Source organism: Eretmochelys imbricata, chromosome 15, assembly GCF_965152235.1.
Source record: "Eretmochelys imbricata isolate rEreImb1 chromosome 15, rEreImb1.hap1, whole genome shotgun sequence".
Lineage (NCBI taxonomy): Eukaryota > Metazoa > Chordata > Testudines > Cheloniidae > Eretmochelys > Eretmochelys imbricata.
This window is the reverse complement of record NC_135586.1, coordinates 28,615,409-28,633,726: the sequence shown is the minus strand read 5'-3', so window position 1 is coordinate 28,633,726 and position 18,318 is coordinate 28,615,409. Positions and strand designations below refer to the sequence as shown.

The following is an 18,318-nucleotide window of genomic DNA, read 5'->3' as shown; positions in this document are numbered from 1 at the left end:
AAAAAAGGATAAGAAAGGAACACTAGCCCAAAACATTGGGGACATAGACTACTCAGATCTTACACTAGGGATGGATTCTGCCCACTGTATTTTGAGGGTGTGCTGGAATGTTTCTTTTGTTTTGATGTTTGAGCCAATCTGATCCCAAAGTGCACAAAGTGTAAATTACAAACTTTTTATTAACATTATTTTGAAAGAGTGTGGCACCTCAGTCATTTCTTTTGAGTATAATTCAGCCAGAGAGAGGGGGGAAAAAAATCTTTGAATCCCCACAGCAAACAGAAGAGACATTTGTTAGGCAGTGGGCCAACAATGTTCATTTCTTCCTAGAAGTTTTCTCCACTGAATTCAATTTTCAGCTGGTCCTGGGAGCGGGAGTTAACAGAGCTTTCTTTGATGAAGAAAATAATTGGAGCATTTCCTCACTTGGTGGATATTTTTCACAGCTCTAATTAAAACACAAAGAACCTTCAAAGTAAAATTGATCTTTCAAACTCCAGTAATAATTAGATTTTGTGTCAGATGTTTTGCATTGTATTAACAATGTCACCTTCTCTGAAGCGTCTCTGTGCTCATTAACTAGGTATTAGTCTTTCGAGATGTCCTGTACGCTGCTTGCTTCTGCAAGGCTGCTGTGAAAAATGCAAAACTGAAGGCAATACGAAAAAACACCCTCTCTCAGAAATCGGGGAGCGCTCATCCATTAACAAAGACCACCAGGCTAAGCTATTCCACTCCCCATTCACCAGTGTCCTATTCATTTCCATCCAAAATTAAGGAGATGCTGATATCCTTACAATAATAAGCACTTTTCTCCACTAATAACAAAATGGACTTCAATGGGACAAAGGGAAAGGTCCTATTTAACAGCAATGAGCGCATCAGAAGCCAGTCATCAGGTGGAGGAGGATCCTGCTTGGTACACAGTGTGTAAATAAGCTTAATTGGACTGATTATGTTCATGTGCCAAGGGAGAAGAAAAAGACTAGAGCTGGCTTTGAGACAAAGAAAAGTCCAGATCCAGATTGAGAAGAACCTGTCAGAGATTCCAGCTGGTAGGAGCAGCTGCAGAAGCAGCCAATGCAAGGAGTATTACTGCAAACTGTCCAGGGAAGAGATGCTCTGCTGTTCTGTGTTAGTACAGGGCCTCCCACCACGGGCTCTGCTCTTGGTGGGTCCTTAGGCATCACCATAATCAACATGATTAAAAAATAATCGGATTCAAACTTCTCCAACACAACAAGTGTTCTCAGCTCTGGGGTTTTAGTTCAGCCCACTGAGCCAATCCCATCTGTTTGCATCCAGGTATGAACATCAGCGGTGTTAAGGGGTGTTCAGATCAGTCATCTCTTGATCCAGAAAGCATCTTTTTTCTGAATGTTGGTGAGCAGCCATCACACAGGCAATGTCCTAGAAGGCCTGTGTGAGCTCCTGAGAGAGTTGGGGAATAGCGGACCATTTAGTGCAGTTCGTCTCTACTGAGTTATGGTAGGTTTCACACTTCCGATTTTCCAGGACCTACAGCACAGCGTCTACAAAAGCACCATTCATCCTAAGAGACACAGGTGTCAGGAAGGTTGCTTGGCCCAAGGCTTCATTTTCTTGAGCAGGTCACATACTAGATAACGGCAAGGAGCAACCGTGTACAGAAATCAGAGGTGAGAGACCAAGGCAAATTTCCAAACAACAATAGAGCAGCTGCCTTTGAGACCTGCTCTTGTTCCTTCCACGCTATTGTTATTTTCAGTTTTAAAAGTATCAGTACTCAGGATTAACGCAGCATTGGAGATTTTTCTCTCCATGTGGAATATATTTAGGCCTGTGAATTGAGATTTCCAAAGCAGCCTAGAGGATTTGAATGTCTAGCTCCTATTAATTTTAATGGGAATTGGCCATCTCAGTCCTTTGGAAAAATCTCCACTCTAAAGCAGTACCGTAATATTTTTGTTCACTGTTTCAATGTAACAGAGTTAAGCAAATTAATTGATAGATATTTACCTTACTGGCTCCTGGCAATAGGTGCAACTTTACATAAGGATCAGCTAAACCATTGGAGTCCATTGGTTTTAAACCCTAAAAGATAATGAAGGGGGTTAGCCATCTTTAAATGCACTGAGGGGAAGGATTTAGCAATAGTTTATTACGAGCTATAAATTAATAAAAGGAACGGAAGGTATGTGGTGAATAAATCAAGGCTCTTTGTTCTGAATAAGCGGAACAGTCCCAACCCTGAACCAACACTTCAAATTCAGCTTCTAAATATCAGACCAATGCTACTTTCTGCTATTGACTTGCTCACATTGTGTTTGAGTCTTGTGCAACCTAACGGACAGGTCTGCATTATCCCCAGCCAGCTTCCAAACTCACATTCAAGAAGCAAAGGTTTGCCTTCACGTCTTCATCCCCTACGAAAGGGTCGGAGCTGCTGAAGAGCTAGCCTGAAATGACACCGCTGGGGCAGCATGTTTAGCACAAAGAGGAGAGACCTCCTTCATCCAGAAAGTCATTCCTGAACCCTTAAGAGGATTGAGCTCTTCCAGAGAGAGCGAATGTGCACGGGAAGCTGGGACGCAGTAAAAGATGAGGCATGTTCAGAGGTGCACGTTGGCATTTTCAAAGTGGAAAATTCTGCACACTTCACTACCACCAGCACGTCTACACACTGGAATTACCAGCCTTCTCTACAGGACAGCGGTACCTCCTGCAGGAATTCGAGCATTCAATGGCATTCACCCTACAGAACTGGTGAAATGTGAACATCAGTTTCCCCTCAGGCCTGCAGGATCCCCAGTTACCTTCAGTGGGACCTACCAGGGTTCTACCCAGGGAGGCGCATTAGGCTTCAGGACTTTACCTCTGTTTCTCAAGGCACTAGGGATACAAGTCCATCCTATGACCTCACCACAAACCACTGAAACACAGCTGGCTGCAGCAGAAAGCACTTGGGCCTACATTTTCCCACATGACTCGGGATTTTGGGTGCCCACCTCAAGGCACCTTAAAAGGGGCCTGATCTTCTAGAAGTGCTGAGTCAGGTGTTTCAGTCTGAGATGTTCACTGCTATGGGAAATCAGACTGTTGGTCAGATCTGAGGTTTGGGGAATTGTCACTGCAGGGTGCAGCCCGTTCCCATCAGGCAATATTGAGGAATGGCAGCATTGATTCATTTGCTGTACTTCGGGTAGCCTGACATCACCTGCTCTAACTAGATACGATACAAGTGCTGTGGGCGCACCGGGCAGTCAGGTACGGTATCTGTGAATGTCAGCGGGCGGTGGTGTTACCTAGTGACAGGAACAAATTCTGGATTCAGACCTGAATCTGTGCTGTTAAATTCAGAGATTTTGTGGACTTCTCTGCTTTGCGATTTTAACAAGAATGAAAGTAGAGTTTTAGGACCTAGCCAGACATTGCTCACAGTGCTGTAGCTTGGGGTTTCATTGCACATACACTCAATGGCAGCTAAACGTTGCTGATTTTGCCTGATCGCATGAACAGAAATGGCAAGTCGACTGAACCATTACAAACAGGAATCCTGGAAATAAAGGGCTGACATCTTAACTTTGTCTGCTGACATCTCTGCAAGGCCCCTGCTCAATTCTGAGAGCCTTGGTACTAATGGCTGTTGCAGGTGGTTAAAGGAGATGGAATTAACTACACCAATTATCTTCAGTGTAACTCAAGTAACTGTCCTGGTTACAGTTGCTATAATCAACCCGCTGCACATGGGCAGAAGTAACCCAATAACCCCGTGAGATGGCTGTGGGAAATCAATTAACCTGAGCAAGCTGGTGGGTAATTACAGCGCACTCAGCCGCTCGGATGCACTCCTATCCAGAACACGCATCTGCACGCTCAGGCATAGGTTGCCTTCAGCTAGGCTCCAGTCAAACATGTGATGCCAGCTCCTGGCATGTGGCCTCTGAAGATGGCTCAAGTCTCCATTATCTGCTCAACTGCTGCAAGAAATAACCTCCTCTCATCCATCTCCTAACGACATACCCCAGCAAAGGGATTCCAGTTCAGAGACACATCACATGGGAAACAGCCTATTCAAGGACCTGGTGGCCTTAAGTCGCTGTGGCTTAGCTATCCTGCCTACCTAAGTCTACTGCAGCAGATGCATGCGAGGGGGACGCGAGAGCAGATGATGAAACCCACGCTGTAACTTGCTGTCTCCAGGGACAGACTGTTTATGGAGGAGGGCCTTCCGCAGGAGAGTTTGCTACCACTAACCATCAGACTGAGCCCGTGCCTTGCTACCACTTAGGGCGCGATACAAGACCCTCCCATCTGCCTTTTCCTGGGTGGCAGAACAGGGGCTCACTTATGTCTCCTACACTGGGAAAAAAAACACTTCTGCCACTTTTAGAGACAGCAGAGTTTTCCAAAACGTTCCCTACACTTGGAATAGGGAGTCTGTCTAGAGCCAGTCGGTGCTCTAGCGCTGGAAGGAACCTTAGACGTGCCCAATGCAGTCCTACCTCCTCCCAAGTCTGCAGCGAGCTGGAAGGGCAGAGAATCCTACACCTTACCCTTAAGGGAATTATTGTTACCTCCAGCACCCAGCTATTACAGAAATGGAGATCACACATCCTTGTTAGTAACGCCTGCGTGGGTCGCCTGGCTGCGGGGGGGAGAGATGGCGGCAGAACTAGCTTCAGTTCCATTGCATTCGGTTAGGTGGAAACCAGACTGGGTCTTGGGAAGCGTATGAAAACAGAGAGAGGCGTTTCTGAAATACGCTCTTCCAGGGGAGGACAATGTCCTGTGTACATAGAATGAGCAGGGGCCAAGGATAATGGATCAGACCCTGCCGTCCGGCCTACTCTTAAGTCATTTTATTTTGTTCAAGGGTGCACTTACTTTTGCTTTGATGAGAGTGCAGTGCAAAGAGCTCTTCTCCTGGTCGTACAACAGACTGAACTCCAGCGCCCCCAGCGTGGCTAATTAGCAAGGGGGGAGAGGGAAAGGTAAGAGATGGTTTTATTAAGAACAAAGCCACTGGAGATATTTCATCCACCCAGCCGAGTGATACCAATATGAAACCCTGGCAGCTCCTAGCCCCAAAGGCAGAGCAGCGCTAAGGAAGGGAGGGTGTCCGCATAGTCCACTGCGCACTCTGCCATGCCAGTGAGAGCTGACAGTGGACGACAATTCCATTTCATGGCAACTCCCGAGGTTCCGAAATTTCTTTTCATTCCACGTTGGAACAAGAAAATCTTTTGAACGTTTTCACAAAAACGTGAGGGTGGGGGGGAGGAGACCAGGTTTAAAGTCCCTGCCTGCCTGATTCAAAGGAGTTTTTCATCCCAGACCACCCCAATTCAGTCAGAGCAGGGGCTTGAACTGGGTCTCCCAGTGCCCTCACCAAGCATCGCAATAAAATCTCACTTCATCCAAAGCGTTCTGACCTGTCATTTGCCTGGCAAGCCTCCTCCCAAAACTTACCCCAGGCAGAGACACCATTTTAAATTGCTGACCGTGACCTTGGCTGCTGTCTCCTAAAAGGACAGCATTGCTCTGCCAAGGGGCATTCCATCATCATAGAGAGCCCAAACCTCTTGGAGTACAGGGCAACCATGTTGCATCACATCATGAAGACGTCAACCTACAGCATTATGACACGCAATACATTTTAGCTTCTAATTTAACATCCGGAATTGACTATGGGCACAATTCACTGGGACTGTGAAGGATAAGCCTGCAGACCAGGTCATTAGAGGCTGTTCCCCTTTGCTCTTGTGACTGCAGATGAAAAATTGTGTGCACAAATTTAGAGGGCATTTCAAACACTGCAGCCATTATTACACACAGTCACCAACTAACCTCTCATCACAGCATCTCCTGGCCAAATTCAGGAGCTACAGTAGTCAGAACATTATCAGGACAGAGCTATGCAAACGTTTACCTGGAACACAGGGGAGGGGTCACTGAGAGTTTTAGAAGAGTTTAGTGCTCAGCATGCAAACAAGAAGATGACAGCACAAGCGAGACCTATTAAAGGCACAAACCAGCTGCACAATGCAGACCACATCTTTATATGACCTGCTAGTGCATGTTAGCCCTGAACTTCAGCAGCTTCTCCCAAGTGAGCAGAGACTGCCGATCACCCCAAGTTTCATGTTGTTTCCAGCCTGGGTTCTGCACACTCACTTCATTGGGTGCTCACCCAAATTTGACTGGAGAGAGGAAATGTTAAACACGGGCTCCCACTGTACTAAATTTCCTAATGGCCACTTTCCTCTCTGCCTAATATTTATGGACTGTCTCGTGGTTCCTAACCACCCTTGTCTTTCTCCCCAGAAAAAGGATTGAAACATGAAGTGATGCCTTCTTGGAGTTCCTGATCTTCACTCTTATGGCCAGTAAGCTCATGAATTAGGATTGCGCGGGGGGGGGGGGGGGGGGAGAGAATCTTAGTGCAGAAGTACTGAAACCACAAGGATCTCTCCTTTATATGGATGGATCTGTCTATTGGCATTTCCTGCAGCTAAAGAAAAATAGAGGCTTCACCTGAATGTCTTCTCATATGCGTACGCATGTGGACATGTGCATTTACACACATGCTACAGAATATTAGAGAGAGTAAAATAAACTAAGGTTCTGGGGCCATAGACTTAGGTGCCTACCTACCTTTAAAAATCTGGGCTCTGATCCTGCAAGCCATGTCGAAATCAATGGGCTTGCCCCATGAGGAAAGTTTGCAGGATCTAGCTCTAGGTCAGAGCCAGATTCTCCTCTCAGCCTCTGCAAATACTGTGCCTTTAACGGGGCTCTACATTAGCAGTTCAATTTTTGACTTTCCCCTTTTTCAAGGTTTAAAACCAAGTCGCATGAAGTTGCCACTTAGACCCTTGGGCTCCTTCCTAACAGGATGAATTATTCAACTCGAATGCTGAATTTTTGGAGATGGTCTGTTATTTTCAGTCAGAGAGAAATGGAGTCACAAAATAGCACAATTCCCTCCCTGATTACTTATTTATCAAGTATTAAAAGCACTTAGTGGATGCCAGGAACATGACATGAGCCTCAGAGGATCAAAGCTGCAGTCACTTAAAAAGGACAGCGTTCCCATTTTTTGCCAAAGATAAAACGGGAGTATAAGGCGACATAAAAAATAGAACAGTTTCGCACAAGGTGCACTTTGCAGGGACCTGCTGACCTCAAATTTATAGTCACATTCCCACAACGCAGCCCTCTGAGCCACCTCCACTGACCCTCTGAACAAGGGGCGACATTCAAGAGGCACTGAGCGCTGGTGAAGCCAGAGGGAAAAGCAGGTCCTCAGATATTCAGGATCTGGCCCAAGATTTGTTACTTTTCTTACGTGGCTCAAAACAACCCATCTGTATCGGAGCCGGACAGTACGACACAAGGCTACTTACTTGCTTCATCAGAATCATAGCTGTTGGCCTCATCCTCTTCGTCGTCCTGAGGCGGCGGGAGCGGACGTGCAGGTGCAGCTGACGCAGGTGGGGCGGCGGCTTGCATATATGGGGCAGGCTGGCGCATAGCCCTCTCCTCTCTGGCTGCAGGCATTGAGTAACCTCCACCACCTCCTCTCTCATCCCTGGGTGCTGCTGCTGAATAGGCCGGGTCTGTCTGGGGAGGGCCGGTTGACTGGCTCACTGTGCAAAAGAAAATAGGCATTGAACATACAGATCCCGATGAGATGGGGTGCAGCACTGGAGACGAATGTTATTCATGTCTGAAAGTTCAGCTAGGCCAGTTTTAGGCACCTGGGATTTGGAGCTGCACAGTGATCCTACTTGATTTTCATAGATTCAGAGATTCTAAGACCAGAGGGGACCACGGTCATCATCTAGTCTGATTTCCTGGATAACAGGCCAGAGAACTGCCCCAAAATAATTCCTGATTGAGCTAGAGCAGATCTTTCAGAAAAACATCCAATCATGATTTAAAACTTGCCAGTGATGGAGAATCCACCACAATACCTGGTAAGCTGATCCAACAGTTAATGACCCTCACTTACATTTACGCTTTACTTGCTGTCTGAAATTTGTCTAGCTTCAACTTCTAGCCATTGGATCTTGTTATCAATTTTAAATTCCTCTTCCCTCTGCTTCTCCTACCCACTAGACAAGTGCATCTCAAGCTTATTCCGTGGACTCCTTCATAAAAGGGAGGGATCTTCTCATGGCCTTATTATGCTAAAAAACATTTAATCATTTTTAAGTTTGTTGCCCTATAAGGATTCACCCGCCAAGAAAGGTTCTGCCACCTACTGCCAGTCTGGCTACCCACGGGTTTGAAAACCACACCAGTAGCTTGGTTTTGGTGTGTTTGAGACATGAGATGAACTGGAATCCTTTCTATGGCGACGGTGACACAGATCTAGCAGCGGTTCTGCTGCCACTTCGAACCTATTGCTTGTTGTGATGATTTGATCTGTGTAAGTTCATTGAGGATAGGTCCATCAATGGCTCTTAGCCAAGAGGGTCAGGGACACAACTCTACGCTCTAGGTGTTCCTAAACCACCAACTGCCAGCAGCTCAGAATTGCCCTGTTCTGTTCACTCCCTCTGAAGCATCTGGCACTGGCCACCAACAGAAGATGGACCATTGGTCTGATCCAGCAGGCCCACTCCTATGTTCTTATTTGCATAAGCAAATCTGACGTTCCACATTCTATGGGATTGCCCCTCGTTTATACCGACACTTTCCCCCTCAAATTGCTAGGCAGAAGGGGGAACCCGTGATGTGCTAAGGAGTTTGGGGAAAACTCTGCTCGACTTCTGTGCCTTATGTATACTATACCCATGCTTGTGGGGGTGCCAATACCCAAGTGGGTGAGCTTTACGTTGTGTTTTACTCACATGGAGGCTTGGGGGAAACATATCTCCTGCTGAAAGCAAACACAAAAAGGAGGTAGCATGGTCTACTGCCTAGAATACAGGCCTGAGAGTCAGGTGACCTGGCTTCTAATCTGTCCCAGGCACTTCAGTGCTCAGATACCGAAAGGATGGAAGTGCCATAAGGACCGAATAAAACAAAGGGGCATGAGCATGGCCACGGCAATTGGTCGAGATGGCTGCTTGGCTTACAGCTGATTCAGCTCGTAAATTAAGAAGGGAGGAAATCCATGGTGAGCGACAAATCAACTTCATCCTGGATTATTTCTTACCCCATTGTGCTCCATGGAAGCCGTAACTGGGGCCCTTTATGCTTCTGCATAATGCACTTGCGAGGGGTTTTGCTTTTTTATCAGGTGATCTCTACATAATGGGCTTCTCAGTTTCCTTGCCGTGGGGTTAAGCCGTAAGTGGTGGAGGTGCAACGTTTCAACCCAACCTTTTGCTGAGTCAGAATTCCCCAAATACAAAGGACTCAGTCAAGGGAAATCTGAAAGCTCGGAAACAGATAGCTAACCCACTTTTACTCTCAGATCTTGGAATGAAAGCCTGAGGGGAATACGGCAGCACCTTGTTAATGTGAATTAATAGAGGAGATGGAACTGAATGCTTATAATTAACATCCTGAAATTCAAATGTGGCACAGCTTGTTTCCCGAGGAAGGGAAGGTGAAAGACGACATTCATTTTAATTTGAGCATTTATTTTATTTTTAATACTACACGGGCAAAATTCTATTCTCAGTTCCTCAGGTGCAAATCAGGTTACCCCATCGACATCAGTAGTCACTCCAGATTTACACCAGGGTAAATGAAAGCAGAATTTGGCCTTCTAAGAGGAAAAGCAAAGCTTTAAATAAATCATAACCTGCAAAATTGCTCAGAAAGCGAGTCCCCTGACCTGGCCTGTCAATTAACGTTGGCAGAGACTTAGCCATTCAATCCATCATTACGGTGAAGAATGAAAGAAATGGGAGCCACACAGAGAGAGGCACCAGTGAGGCACACAGACTAAACAAAGAGGGAGAGCGATCTGCTCCCAATGCCACCATTAATCCACCTTTTCTAAGCCATTTATCTTTACGGGCTCACTAGTAACCACACCAACAGGTCACTAGGCTAGAAGAATTTCTTGCCCTGATGCAGAGAACAGGCCATTTACAATATGGAAACATCTGAAATGGTGTTTGTTAAATACCAGAGACCAGAAGGGCAAGCTGCAGAAGAGACAGTTTAGGTGCAATAGCCTGGATTCATTCTGCTCTGAATGATATTTTCATTCCAAAAATCTCCATGTTTTCCATTAACTCTGTCACCTGCTTTGTCACCCTTTTGAAGCATTTTGACATAAGGATGGGAACCTCTCTCAGAGCAGGAAACCGTGTGATCCCAAGTCAGTGCGTTACAGTGGATGGGGACCCACTGAGATTCTTTACCTTGTCTTTCTGGATATCTCCCAGCGGGCCCGGGCTCTTGTCTGCCACCCACTGGAGGAGCTGTGGTATAAAACAGTTATCTTGTTATCCTGCACCAGGCAGCAAAGCCAATGGCCCCTCAAGGGCAGGTGATTAAAACCCCCTTCTCCCCCACCCCCCATCGGTCCTTGGGAACAGAATCATTTTTACCATTGATCAAGCAGCAGTGAGAGAATGGGGCATGCAACCTTTTCCACCTCTTGGCACAGGCCCAGGAAACAAGGGCCTACCACAGCCTGTACCAAGCCATCCCTGTGGGAACAGCGAGTTGTTAGAGCAGTGACCCAGGAGTCTTGGCTTCCACGTCATGGTTTGGGCTCCAGCACTGGTTCATGGTGAGATACTTGAAAAGCCATTACACCTCTATGCATGTGTGTAACTGGGGGGATAACCCTGATCCACCCCAGTGATCAGTAGTGTCTTCAAAGCACAGTCCTGCACTCAGGGAAGCCATTCTGCACCATCCCAATGCAGGCCAGCACCTCCATGGCACAAATAGACCCAGAATACGTAAAAGCAGAACGTGTACCTGGTTGAGCAGCAGAGCTCTGACTAGTCACCGGAGGAGGCCTGGCAGCTTGAACAGAATTGGCACGTTTTACACCTACAAGGAGGAGAGAAGATTAGAGGCGAAACGGGGCATTTAGAATCTGTAGACAAAGGCTACTTCAGAGCCATGACAGCTGTTCGGTAAGAGACAGAAACATGCACATCAGCGAGTGGCATGAGAAAAATCACTGGATTTGGTGTGTGGTGTTGTCTATTGCTACTCATGTCAGCATGACTCCATTAATCATCAGTGGAGTACCACTGATTGATTGACACCAGCTGAGTGCCTGGCTCAACCCCTTTTTTTTTCAGAGAGGGAAGAGAACCCACCCCTCTCCTAAACTGCCATCATCACAACAAATCGCATTAGCACAAAGGCCATCCCCTGCTCGGATATATCCGGGGGGAGTACACGAGAATTCAATTCAAAGCCCATCTCAAAGTTTCCTAAAACAGGGTCCCCGCTTACCGAGCTGGGGATGTATTTGCACACACAGGCCCAGATCTGAAAGGTGTTTACACCCCTACTTCCCACTGAAATCAAATAGTTCTGAAAACCTGGGCCATAGTGACCAGTCAGTCACCTAGTACCAGAGCCTCCCGACACTTTCTGTATAGCAAGAGTAGCTGCCAACAGACTGAGATGCTCAGATGGGAGGAGTAAAGTGCACTGCAAAGCTGGACCAGTACTACTGACGGGGACGATGAGGCACAGAGCAACTCAGTGACTGGGCTGTGAGTGCCCATTTACAGTGTGGACTGTTTATAGTAGATTCATTTTCCCCAAATTTCCCATCTTTGCTACTACCATTGCAGTCCTATTGGTGGCAGCAAAGGGGAGCGGACTAGCGTGGGCCAGTTCAGAACAGGCTTAGTGACACTATGATCAAACTTGCCGGTAGCCCCCAGAGCCCAGTCCATACCAGCACTTCCACCAGAGCTAGCAACAGTGGGGAATGTTAGGAGAATAACCCGATGATGGCGTGGCCAAGACAGGGTTAAAACGGAGATTTCTGGTCTCCAACAGCCAGATGAAAGGCAGTGTTACCTAACGACATTGCAGGGGAAGTGTGGTCCCATGGATAGAGCGCTAGGAGAGAAGCAATTTGGCTCCACCACTGGCCTGCTGGGTGAGCTTGAGCAAGTCACGTCACCTCTTTGTGCCTCAGTTTCCCCATCTGTAAAATAGGGATAATGATGCGGACCTCCTTTGTAACGCACCTGGAGTTCTACCAGTGCAAAGCGCCATATAAGAGCCCACTTTTATTATTATTAGATGCTGCTATTTTCCCGTTTCCTCTCTGATATTCTTCGCCTGTGTCAATAACTCACAGTTGATTTCACTCATTCCTTACTGCTGCTGTTTCAATGCTAGTTCCATACGCAGTTCTTTTTAAACCAGCTGTGCTCCGGAAGCGTGCCTTTATTGTGATATCCTATTGCTACATACAGTGAAACGAGCCAATGGACTGCATGCACTTAACATCCATTTATCCACCCAGCGAAACGGCTTACTCCATTTTGTGCTTCTTGTGTCCAAAAACGCTGGGCAACAAGGAGAGATGGACGGGAGAATATGGTGAAGGAAATGGGCTTTGTGGCCAAGGAATAGTGTGGACTTTATTCCCATAGGGATTGACAGAGGCGGGATTAAGCTATTCATGAAGGGCAGAACAACGAACCACCACCCACCAAAAGCCAAAGTAAAGGGACTTTGAGCAGGGATGTTCTGTGGGGGTTGGGTGGAGGCAGTCTACTCCTGATCTCACACAGCCAGGAGCACTGATAGATGCTCTCTGGTCACCACTGCACCCCACTGACTGCACAAGTCTCCACAGCTGTGCACATCACGGTTTTCCCCCCTTAAAGGAAAGAAGAGGGCTTTGGTCAATGGAGCCACATATTCTAACAGCCTGTCCTGTGCACAGCTCCAGGTGTTGTCCCCGCCACCTTGACTAAGGCAAAGATTTTGTCACACGTAGTTTTAGTAAAAAAGTCCCGGAACAGGTCAAGGGCAATAAAGAAAAATTCACAGAAGCCCTATCCGAGACTTTTACTAAAAATATGCATGACAAAATGGGGAGCTGCAGGGTTCCCACAGCTCCCACGGGGGGCCCCAGCTCAGAGCTGTGGGGTTCCCCCACTGTCCGTGGCTCAGAGGGACTGCCGCTGGGAGCTGAGGGGGCCACCCCCACCCGCCGGGAGCCCTGCCTGTGGCAGCTCCCAGAGACCCTGCTGCCCCCGGCAGTTTGGAGCTCCCAGGGGCCCCGCTGCCCGCAGTGGCCAGAAGCTGCAGGGTCCCCCAGATGCCTGAGGTGGCTCAGAGTTCGGGGGGGTCCCTTGTACCCCACAGTTCCCCAGCGGCCATGAGCTGAAGTTACAGAGGTCTCTGGAAGTCACGGATTCTGTGACTTCCACGACCTCTGTGACAAAATCGTAGCCTTAACCATGACACAGCAGAACTAGGCCCACTCCAGGGCCTTTCAGTCCTGCCAGTCATGGAACTAGCAGTCTGGCTTCGGGCCTAGCCGGAGACATTTCAGATGAGAGAGGCTGAGGTAATTAAAGCCTCTTGATACCTATCTGACACAGGAAAATCACACTGTTCACAGGAGGGCTGCAGAGCGCAGAGGAGAAGCGTTGCTGCAGCCAGACGCCATCCAGAAGGCAGGAAACAAGAGATTTCACTCAGAGGGGAGAGAAACTGGCTGAGCTCTATTTAGAAGAAATGAAATAAGGAGGAGACGGGTGTGTGTGTGTGTGTAGCATGGAGTGGAGAACAGAAACTGATTAAGAGCCTTGTTACAAGTTATAAAGTCTCAAACACCCACTACTATGAAAGCTTCCATTGATCCCAGAGCCTGATAGGTCTCAGAACTGGTCTCAATCACCTATCCCTCCATTTCTGTGGGTCAGGTAACCTCTGGGTACAAGCTGACCTCTTGGCCCTCTCCAGCAGCCAGGTGTAAGGAGGGCAGGAAGAGGTGAAGGTTTGCAGCAGTCCCCACAGGGATCAGAGCATAAGAGCTGCCAAGCATCCACACCACTGACTGGCGTGTCACATCAGACACGAACGCAAGCACCAAGAAGGTGAAGCAAAGTTTTTCAATGACCGGTACCGACAGAGGCTGATCAAGCAAAGCCAGATCAGCATGGCCTCTGGAAAGTTATATTTATAGTCAATAGAATAAGGTTCCTTGTCTGCTGCACAGCTGGAGTTATGACCTTATAGGATGTGATAAAACAGATGCTCCTCTTTTGTCACAGAGAGAGAAAAACCTGTGCCCCCTAAACCGGAATACAATGGCGGGCTGCTGCCGCTCCTTTTGAACAATGGCCTGGTGGAAAAGCAGTCCTAGGACCTAATCCTGAAAGCTGCTGCGGGGTGAAGGGAATTCAGCACCTGGCAAGATCAAGCCCACAATCCATTCACTTCAGACCACGTCTAGTGCCCCTATCAATACGTACGCACATCGAGAATTATTTCAATAGGGCACAGAAAGAGCAAGCCATGCTTCCACCTTTATCTGGTGCTGGCCACTGTCAGGGACAATGTACTGGACTAGGTGGATCCTGGGTCTGATCCAGCCCGGTGGTTCCTGTGTTTGAGGTTGCAACTAACTCGAATTCATTCTTTTTTTTTTTCCCCCCAAACAATCCTTTTTCCCCTGATTTTTAACATGGGTAGAGACTAGAGCAAAAAATCCTCAACAAAGATTCACCATTCAATCTGTGCTGAGTGGGAATGATGCGAGTCACATGGTATTGTTACTTCTCCCTGATTGGATGAGTGTGTCGGGAAAGCATCCCTATTCAGGAAAGCATTTAAGCTTATGTTTAACTTTAAGCACATGCTTAAGCCCCATTGCTTTCCTGAATAGGGAAGGATTTAAGCACTTGTTTAAAGCACGGCTGAGCTGAATTCAGCAGCAAACCTTATTCACAGGAGTTTTTATGCTGTATTCACCCAGCTCTCACGGCCTGGGTGCACTGGGGAAAATCTTTATAAAGTTTCCTGATGCAGTCCTTCCAACCTACTGCACCAGGTTAGCCCAGTGTGTAGGAGAATGAACTCTGCTGATAGACAGATTACACTGATTCGCTGCAAGTAACGCTAAGATAATAGGAACTACTGCAGCAATCTCCACTGCACATACATATGGACTGGATTAAACAACAGAACTACTGCCAGGCTGTACTGTCTAACAGAGATTACGGTTGATGAGATAAACTGTGAAAGTGCTCTGAGGGCTCCTGCCTGACCCGCAGGCTGATATACACCCTTAATATTCAGTCCACTCTACCTCTGTTATTCACAGGAACATGAAATTGAAAGCACAGACTCCATCTGGCACCAGGCAAGGGAATTACATGATTAGTATCTCCAGCAGTTGGCTATTAAGTATTCCTTTTATATCCAAGGAATTAAAGAGAACTTGGATTTTTTCCAGTGGTGCTTAGCTCACAACATAAATTTACCAGCTCAGCTCCCTGCTGAAAGGCCATCTCTGAAGTTGCCTGTCAACCTACAACGCCCCCTAGGGAGAATTCTGTCCTCGACAAGCTCTGGCATAAGCTGTCAGTCATCAGTTTTTATCAGAACAATTTACAAGAGCTTGGGGCCCATTAAATTTTCATGGAACAAGTGACACTGAGCAGAATCAAGGCAGTGGCTTTCATCAATGAAGCTTTGAAATTACCGCACGGAGAGTATGTGCAGCACCAGTGTGTTATGGCTAGGCTCACTCGGCACCTGTCCGCCTCACCTTGGAAGAGGAGACATGTTTGGGAAACGGTCTGAATTCTCCAAAGGTAACAATTGTTTTGCATTTAATCTAGTTTTATAACAACTAAAATGCCATATACATAGCACCTTCTACCTGGGGATCTCAAAGCACTTTGCAAATTCTCTCACACACACACACACACACACACTATATATATATATAATTTATATTAAACACACACACACCCCAGCATGAGAAAGGCAAGAGAGTCTGACACGTATTCAGCATGGTGGCCTAACAGAAGGACTGGGTCCCAGGATTCTTTGGCTGCTAAATCTGGCTCACAGACTAACTGCAAGCCCCCGACCTTTGTACCTCAGTTTCCTCATCTGTAGAATTTTGACCTACCTCAAGGTTAAGTACTGAGGATACATGAAAAAAATCCAGCCCACTAGGAATTCTGTGGGAGTCTGGCGTAAATAATGACAGCAGGATTTCTCCTCTGCTTGTGCTTAAAGGGAGCAGCTCAGACAGACCCAGGCAAACAATGGTGCTATTTCTCTTCAAGGAGGAGGTGAGTGTGCAGTCCCCTCCTACGTGAGCACAGCTCTGTGCAAGCAGATTCACTTGCTGCATGGTCAGTTCTAAACGTAGCTTTTGGTGATTATTTGTGCTACTCAATCTCACTCCCACGAACATTCCTGGGTAGCAAAACCCAGCAGGGGACACTGGGACGGCCAGAGCAAATTCAGCTGAGTAGCCCTGATAACGGTTTGTGGCATGATCCCCGTTCTCCCTTGTGCTGGGAAAGTGAAGAAGGGAAATAGTGTCAGCGTCAAGGGAGGAAATAAGAAAGAGTAAGTCTGTGTCTGCCCAGCATCAGTGACTGGGACCAGAGCTCCTCTTGGGGGAGGGAGGGGGGGAGGGAGGGACACAGGCTGGTCTCGTTATTCAAATCTGATGAGCCTGATCAGGCTCTGGGCTTCAAGCCTCCTGAAGCTGAAGGGAGTGTTGGTCCTGGACTTGTCCAGAAACCCAGCCCCACTCAAAGCCAGATTTATTTGGTCTGCAGCAGCATTCAGTCTGCTAAGTGTGGTGTATTGAGGCTTGTGTTGGTTGCTATCACTTTAAGGGGAGGGGGAAGGGGTCCTGCTTGTCTGCTAGGGGGAAGCTCCGGAGGGTCAGTCTGGACAAAGCAGGCAGTTTGCTATAAGGCAGAGAGGCACAACTTACCCAACTTCATTCCAGGCTGGCTCTTTCCAGACTGACACTGATCGCACACTATCCTACACAACGCTATAGCCTGCAGGCAGGACCAGGAACCCACTCCCCCCCCATCCCGCCCCCAGTAGACTTTTCATTGCTTTCTCTCACTTCCAGGGCTTCTGTTGACTTCACTTTCCGCTGCGTACTCCCAGTTCTCAGCAACCCTGCCAGCAAACTCGCTGCCACTTGGAGCCATTCTGACCTCAGACGGTTTGCGGCTAGGAGGTGGGTAGCTTCCCCGGCCAGAAACAGCAACCATTGGTTCACTGCCTGAAAGTACAGCAACAACAGCAACGGGGAGGTTGGCTTTTCTCAATCACAGTTATAAATCCATCCCATTTCCATGTATCGCAAATCACCCCACATGGAACTCTGGGAACGTCGCCAGATCTGGGGATTTTTTATTGCCCATAACTATCGTGTTTATGAAGTTAACATTGCTTTGTGGAAGGGCAACTTCCAGCTTTATCACCACCTCTGCCACAAGCACATGTCACAGCAAGGGAGGGAGAGATGAGAAAGAGCAGAGAAGGAAACTGAGGGGGAGGGAGAAGAAATGTGCTAGCATTAGCCACCTAGAGTAGGACAATGGGAGTGAAGGATTCGGCCAGAGGGCAATATACAATGGCCTGCTTACAATAACCAGCTATCCCTAGCTAGATGATAGGGGTTTCTTAAAAATCACACAAATCTGATCAATCAAGCCACCAAAGCCAGCCAAGAAAACAGAAAAGGAGGACTTGTGTCTCCTTAGAGACTAACAAATTTATTAGAGCATAAGCTTTCGTGAACTACAGCTCACTTCATCGGTAGCTCACAAAGGCTTATGCTCTAATAAATTTGTTAGTCTCTAAGGTGCCACAACTCCTCCTTTTCTTTTTGTGAATACAAACTAACACGGCTGCTCCTCTGAAACCAAGAAAACAGGCAGCTGTTAGCAACAGCCAGAGCGAAGGTGGCTGGCGGAGAGCACGCTTTTGAAGAGAAAAATGACACAGAACTCATTCTGTCTCACAGTAGGGTGAAAACTCAACGGCATGAAATGTCTGAGACCAGCTGGATTCATCCAATAGATCCAAGCAGATGGCTTCACTGTGTGTCTCCAATCGAACCATTTTGTTAGGCAGATCTGAAAAGAAACAACTTCTCAGCAGATTCTAGCTACGCTCGTTGCTACCTCAAGTGAAGCCTGTCATCACTAGCTAAGGGCCACTGTCCTGCTCCTTAGCATGCAGTTAGATTTACTCTTTGTGCCAGCTGGGGGAAGCAGGAGCTCAATCAACCGAGTTGCTCCTGCTTATGCCAGCTGTGAATCTGGCATGTAAGCTGTTTGCACCAAACTACAATCACAGGCATAAATGCACAAAATACATTGTTTGACAGCAATGCATTGAGATGAAATACATGTAAGAACGCGTGACCAAGCC

At 47.4% G+C, this 18,318-nt stretch overlaps 1 protein-coding gene across 1 annotated transcript in view; it reads right to left on the bottom strand.

Annotated features, from left to right (window-relative positions):
- RPH3A (rabphilin 3A) overlaps nt 1–18,318 on the bottom strand; it is a 71,328-nt gene that overhangs the window by 9,980 nt on the left and 43,030 nt on the right. Inside the window, 7 exon segments of the mRNA XM_077835047.1 lie at nt 1,999–2,073; nt 4,867–4,946; nt 7,389–7,586; nt 9,127–9,143; nt 10,298–10,370; nt 10,873–10,953; nt 17,000–17,161. Coding sequence (XP_077691173.1) covers nt 1,999–2,073; nt 4,867–4,946; nt 7,389–7,586; nt 9,127–9,143; nt 10,298–10,370; nt 10,873–10,953; nt 17,000–17,161 — 686 coding nt within the window.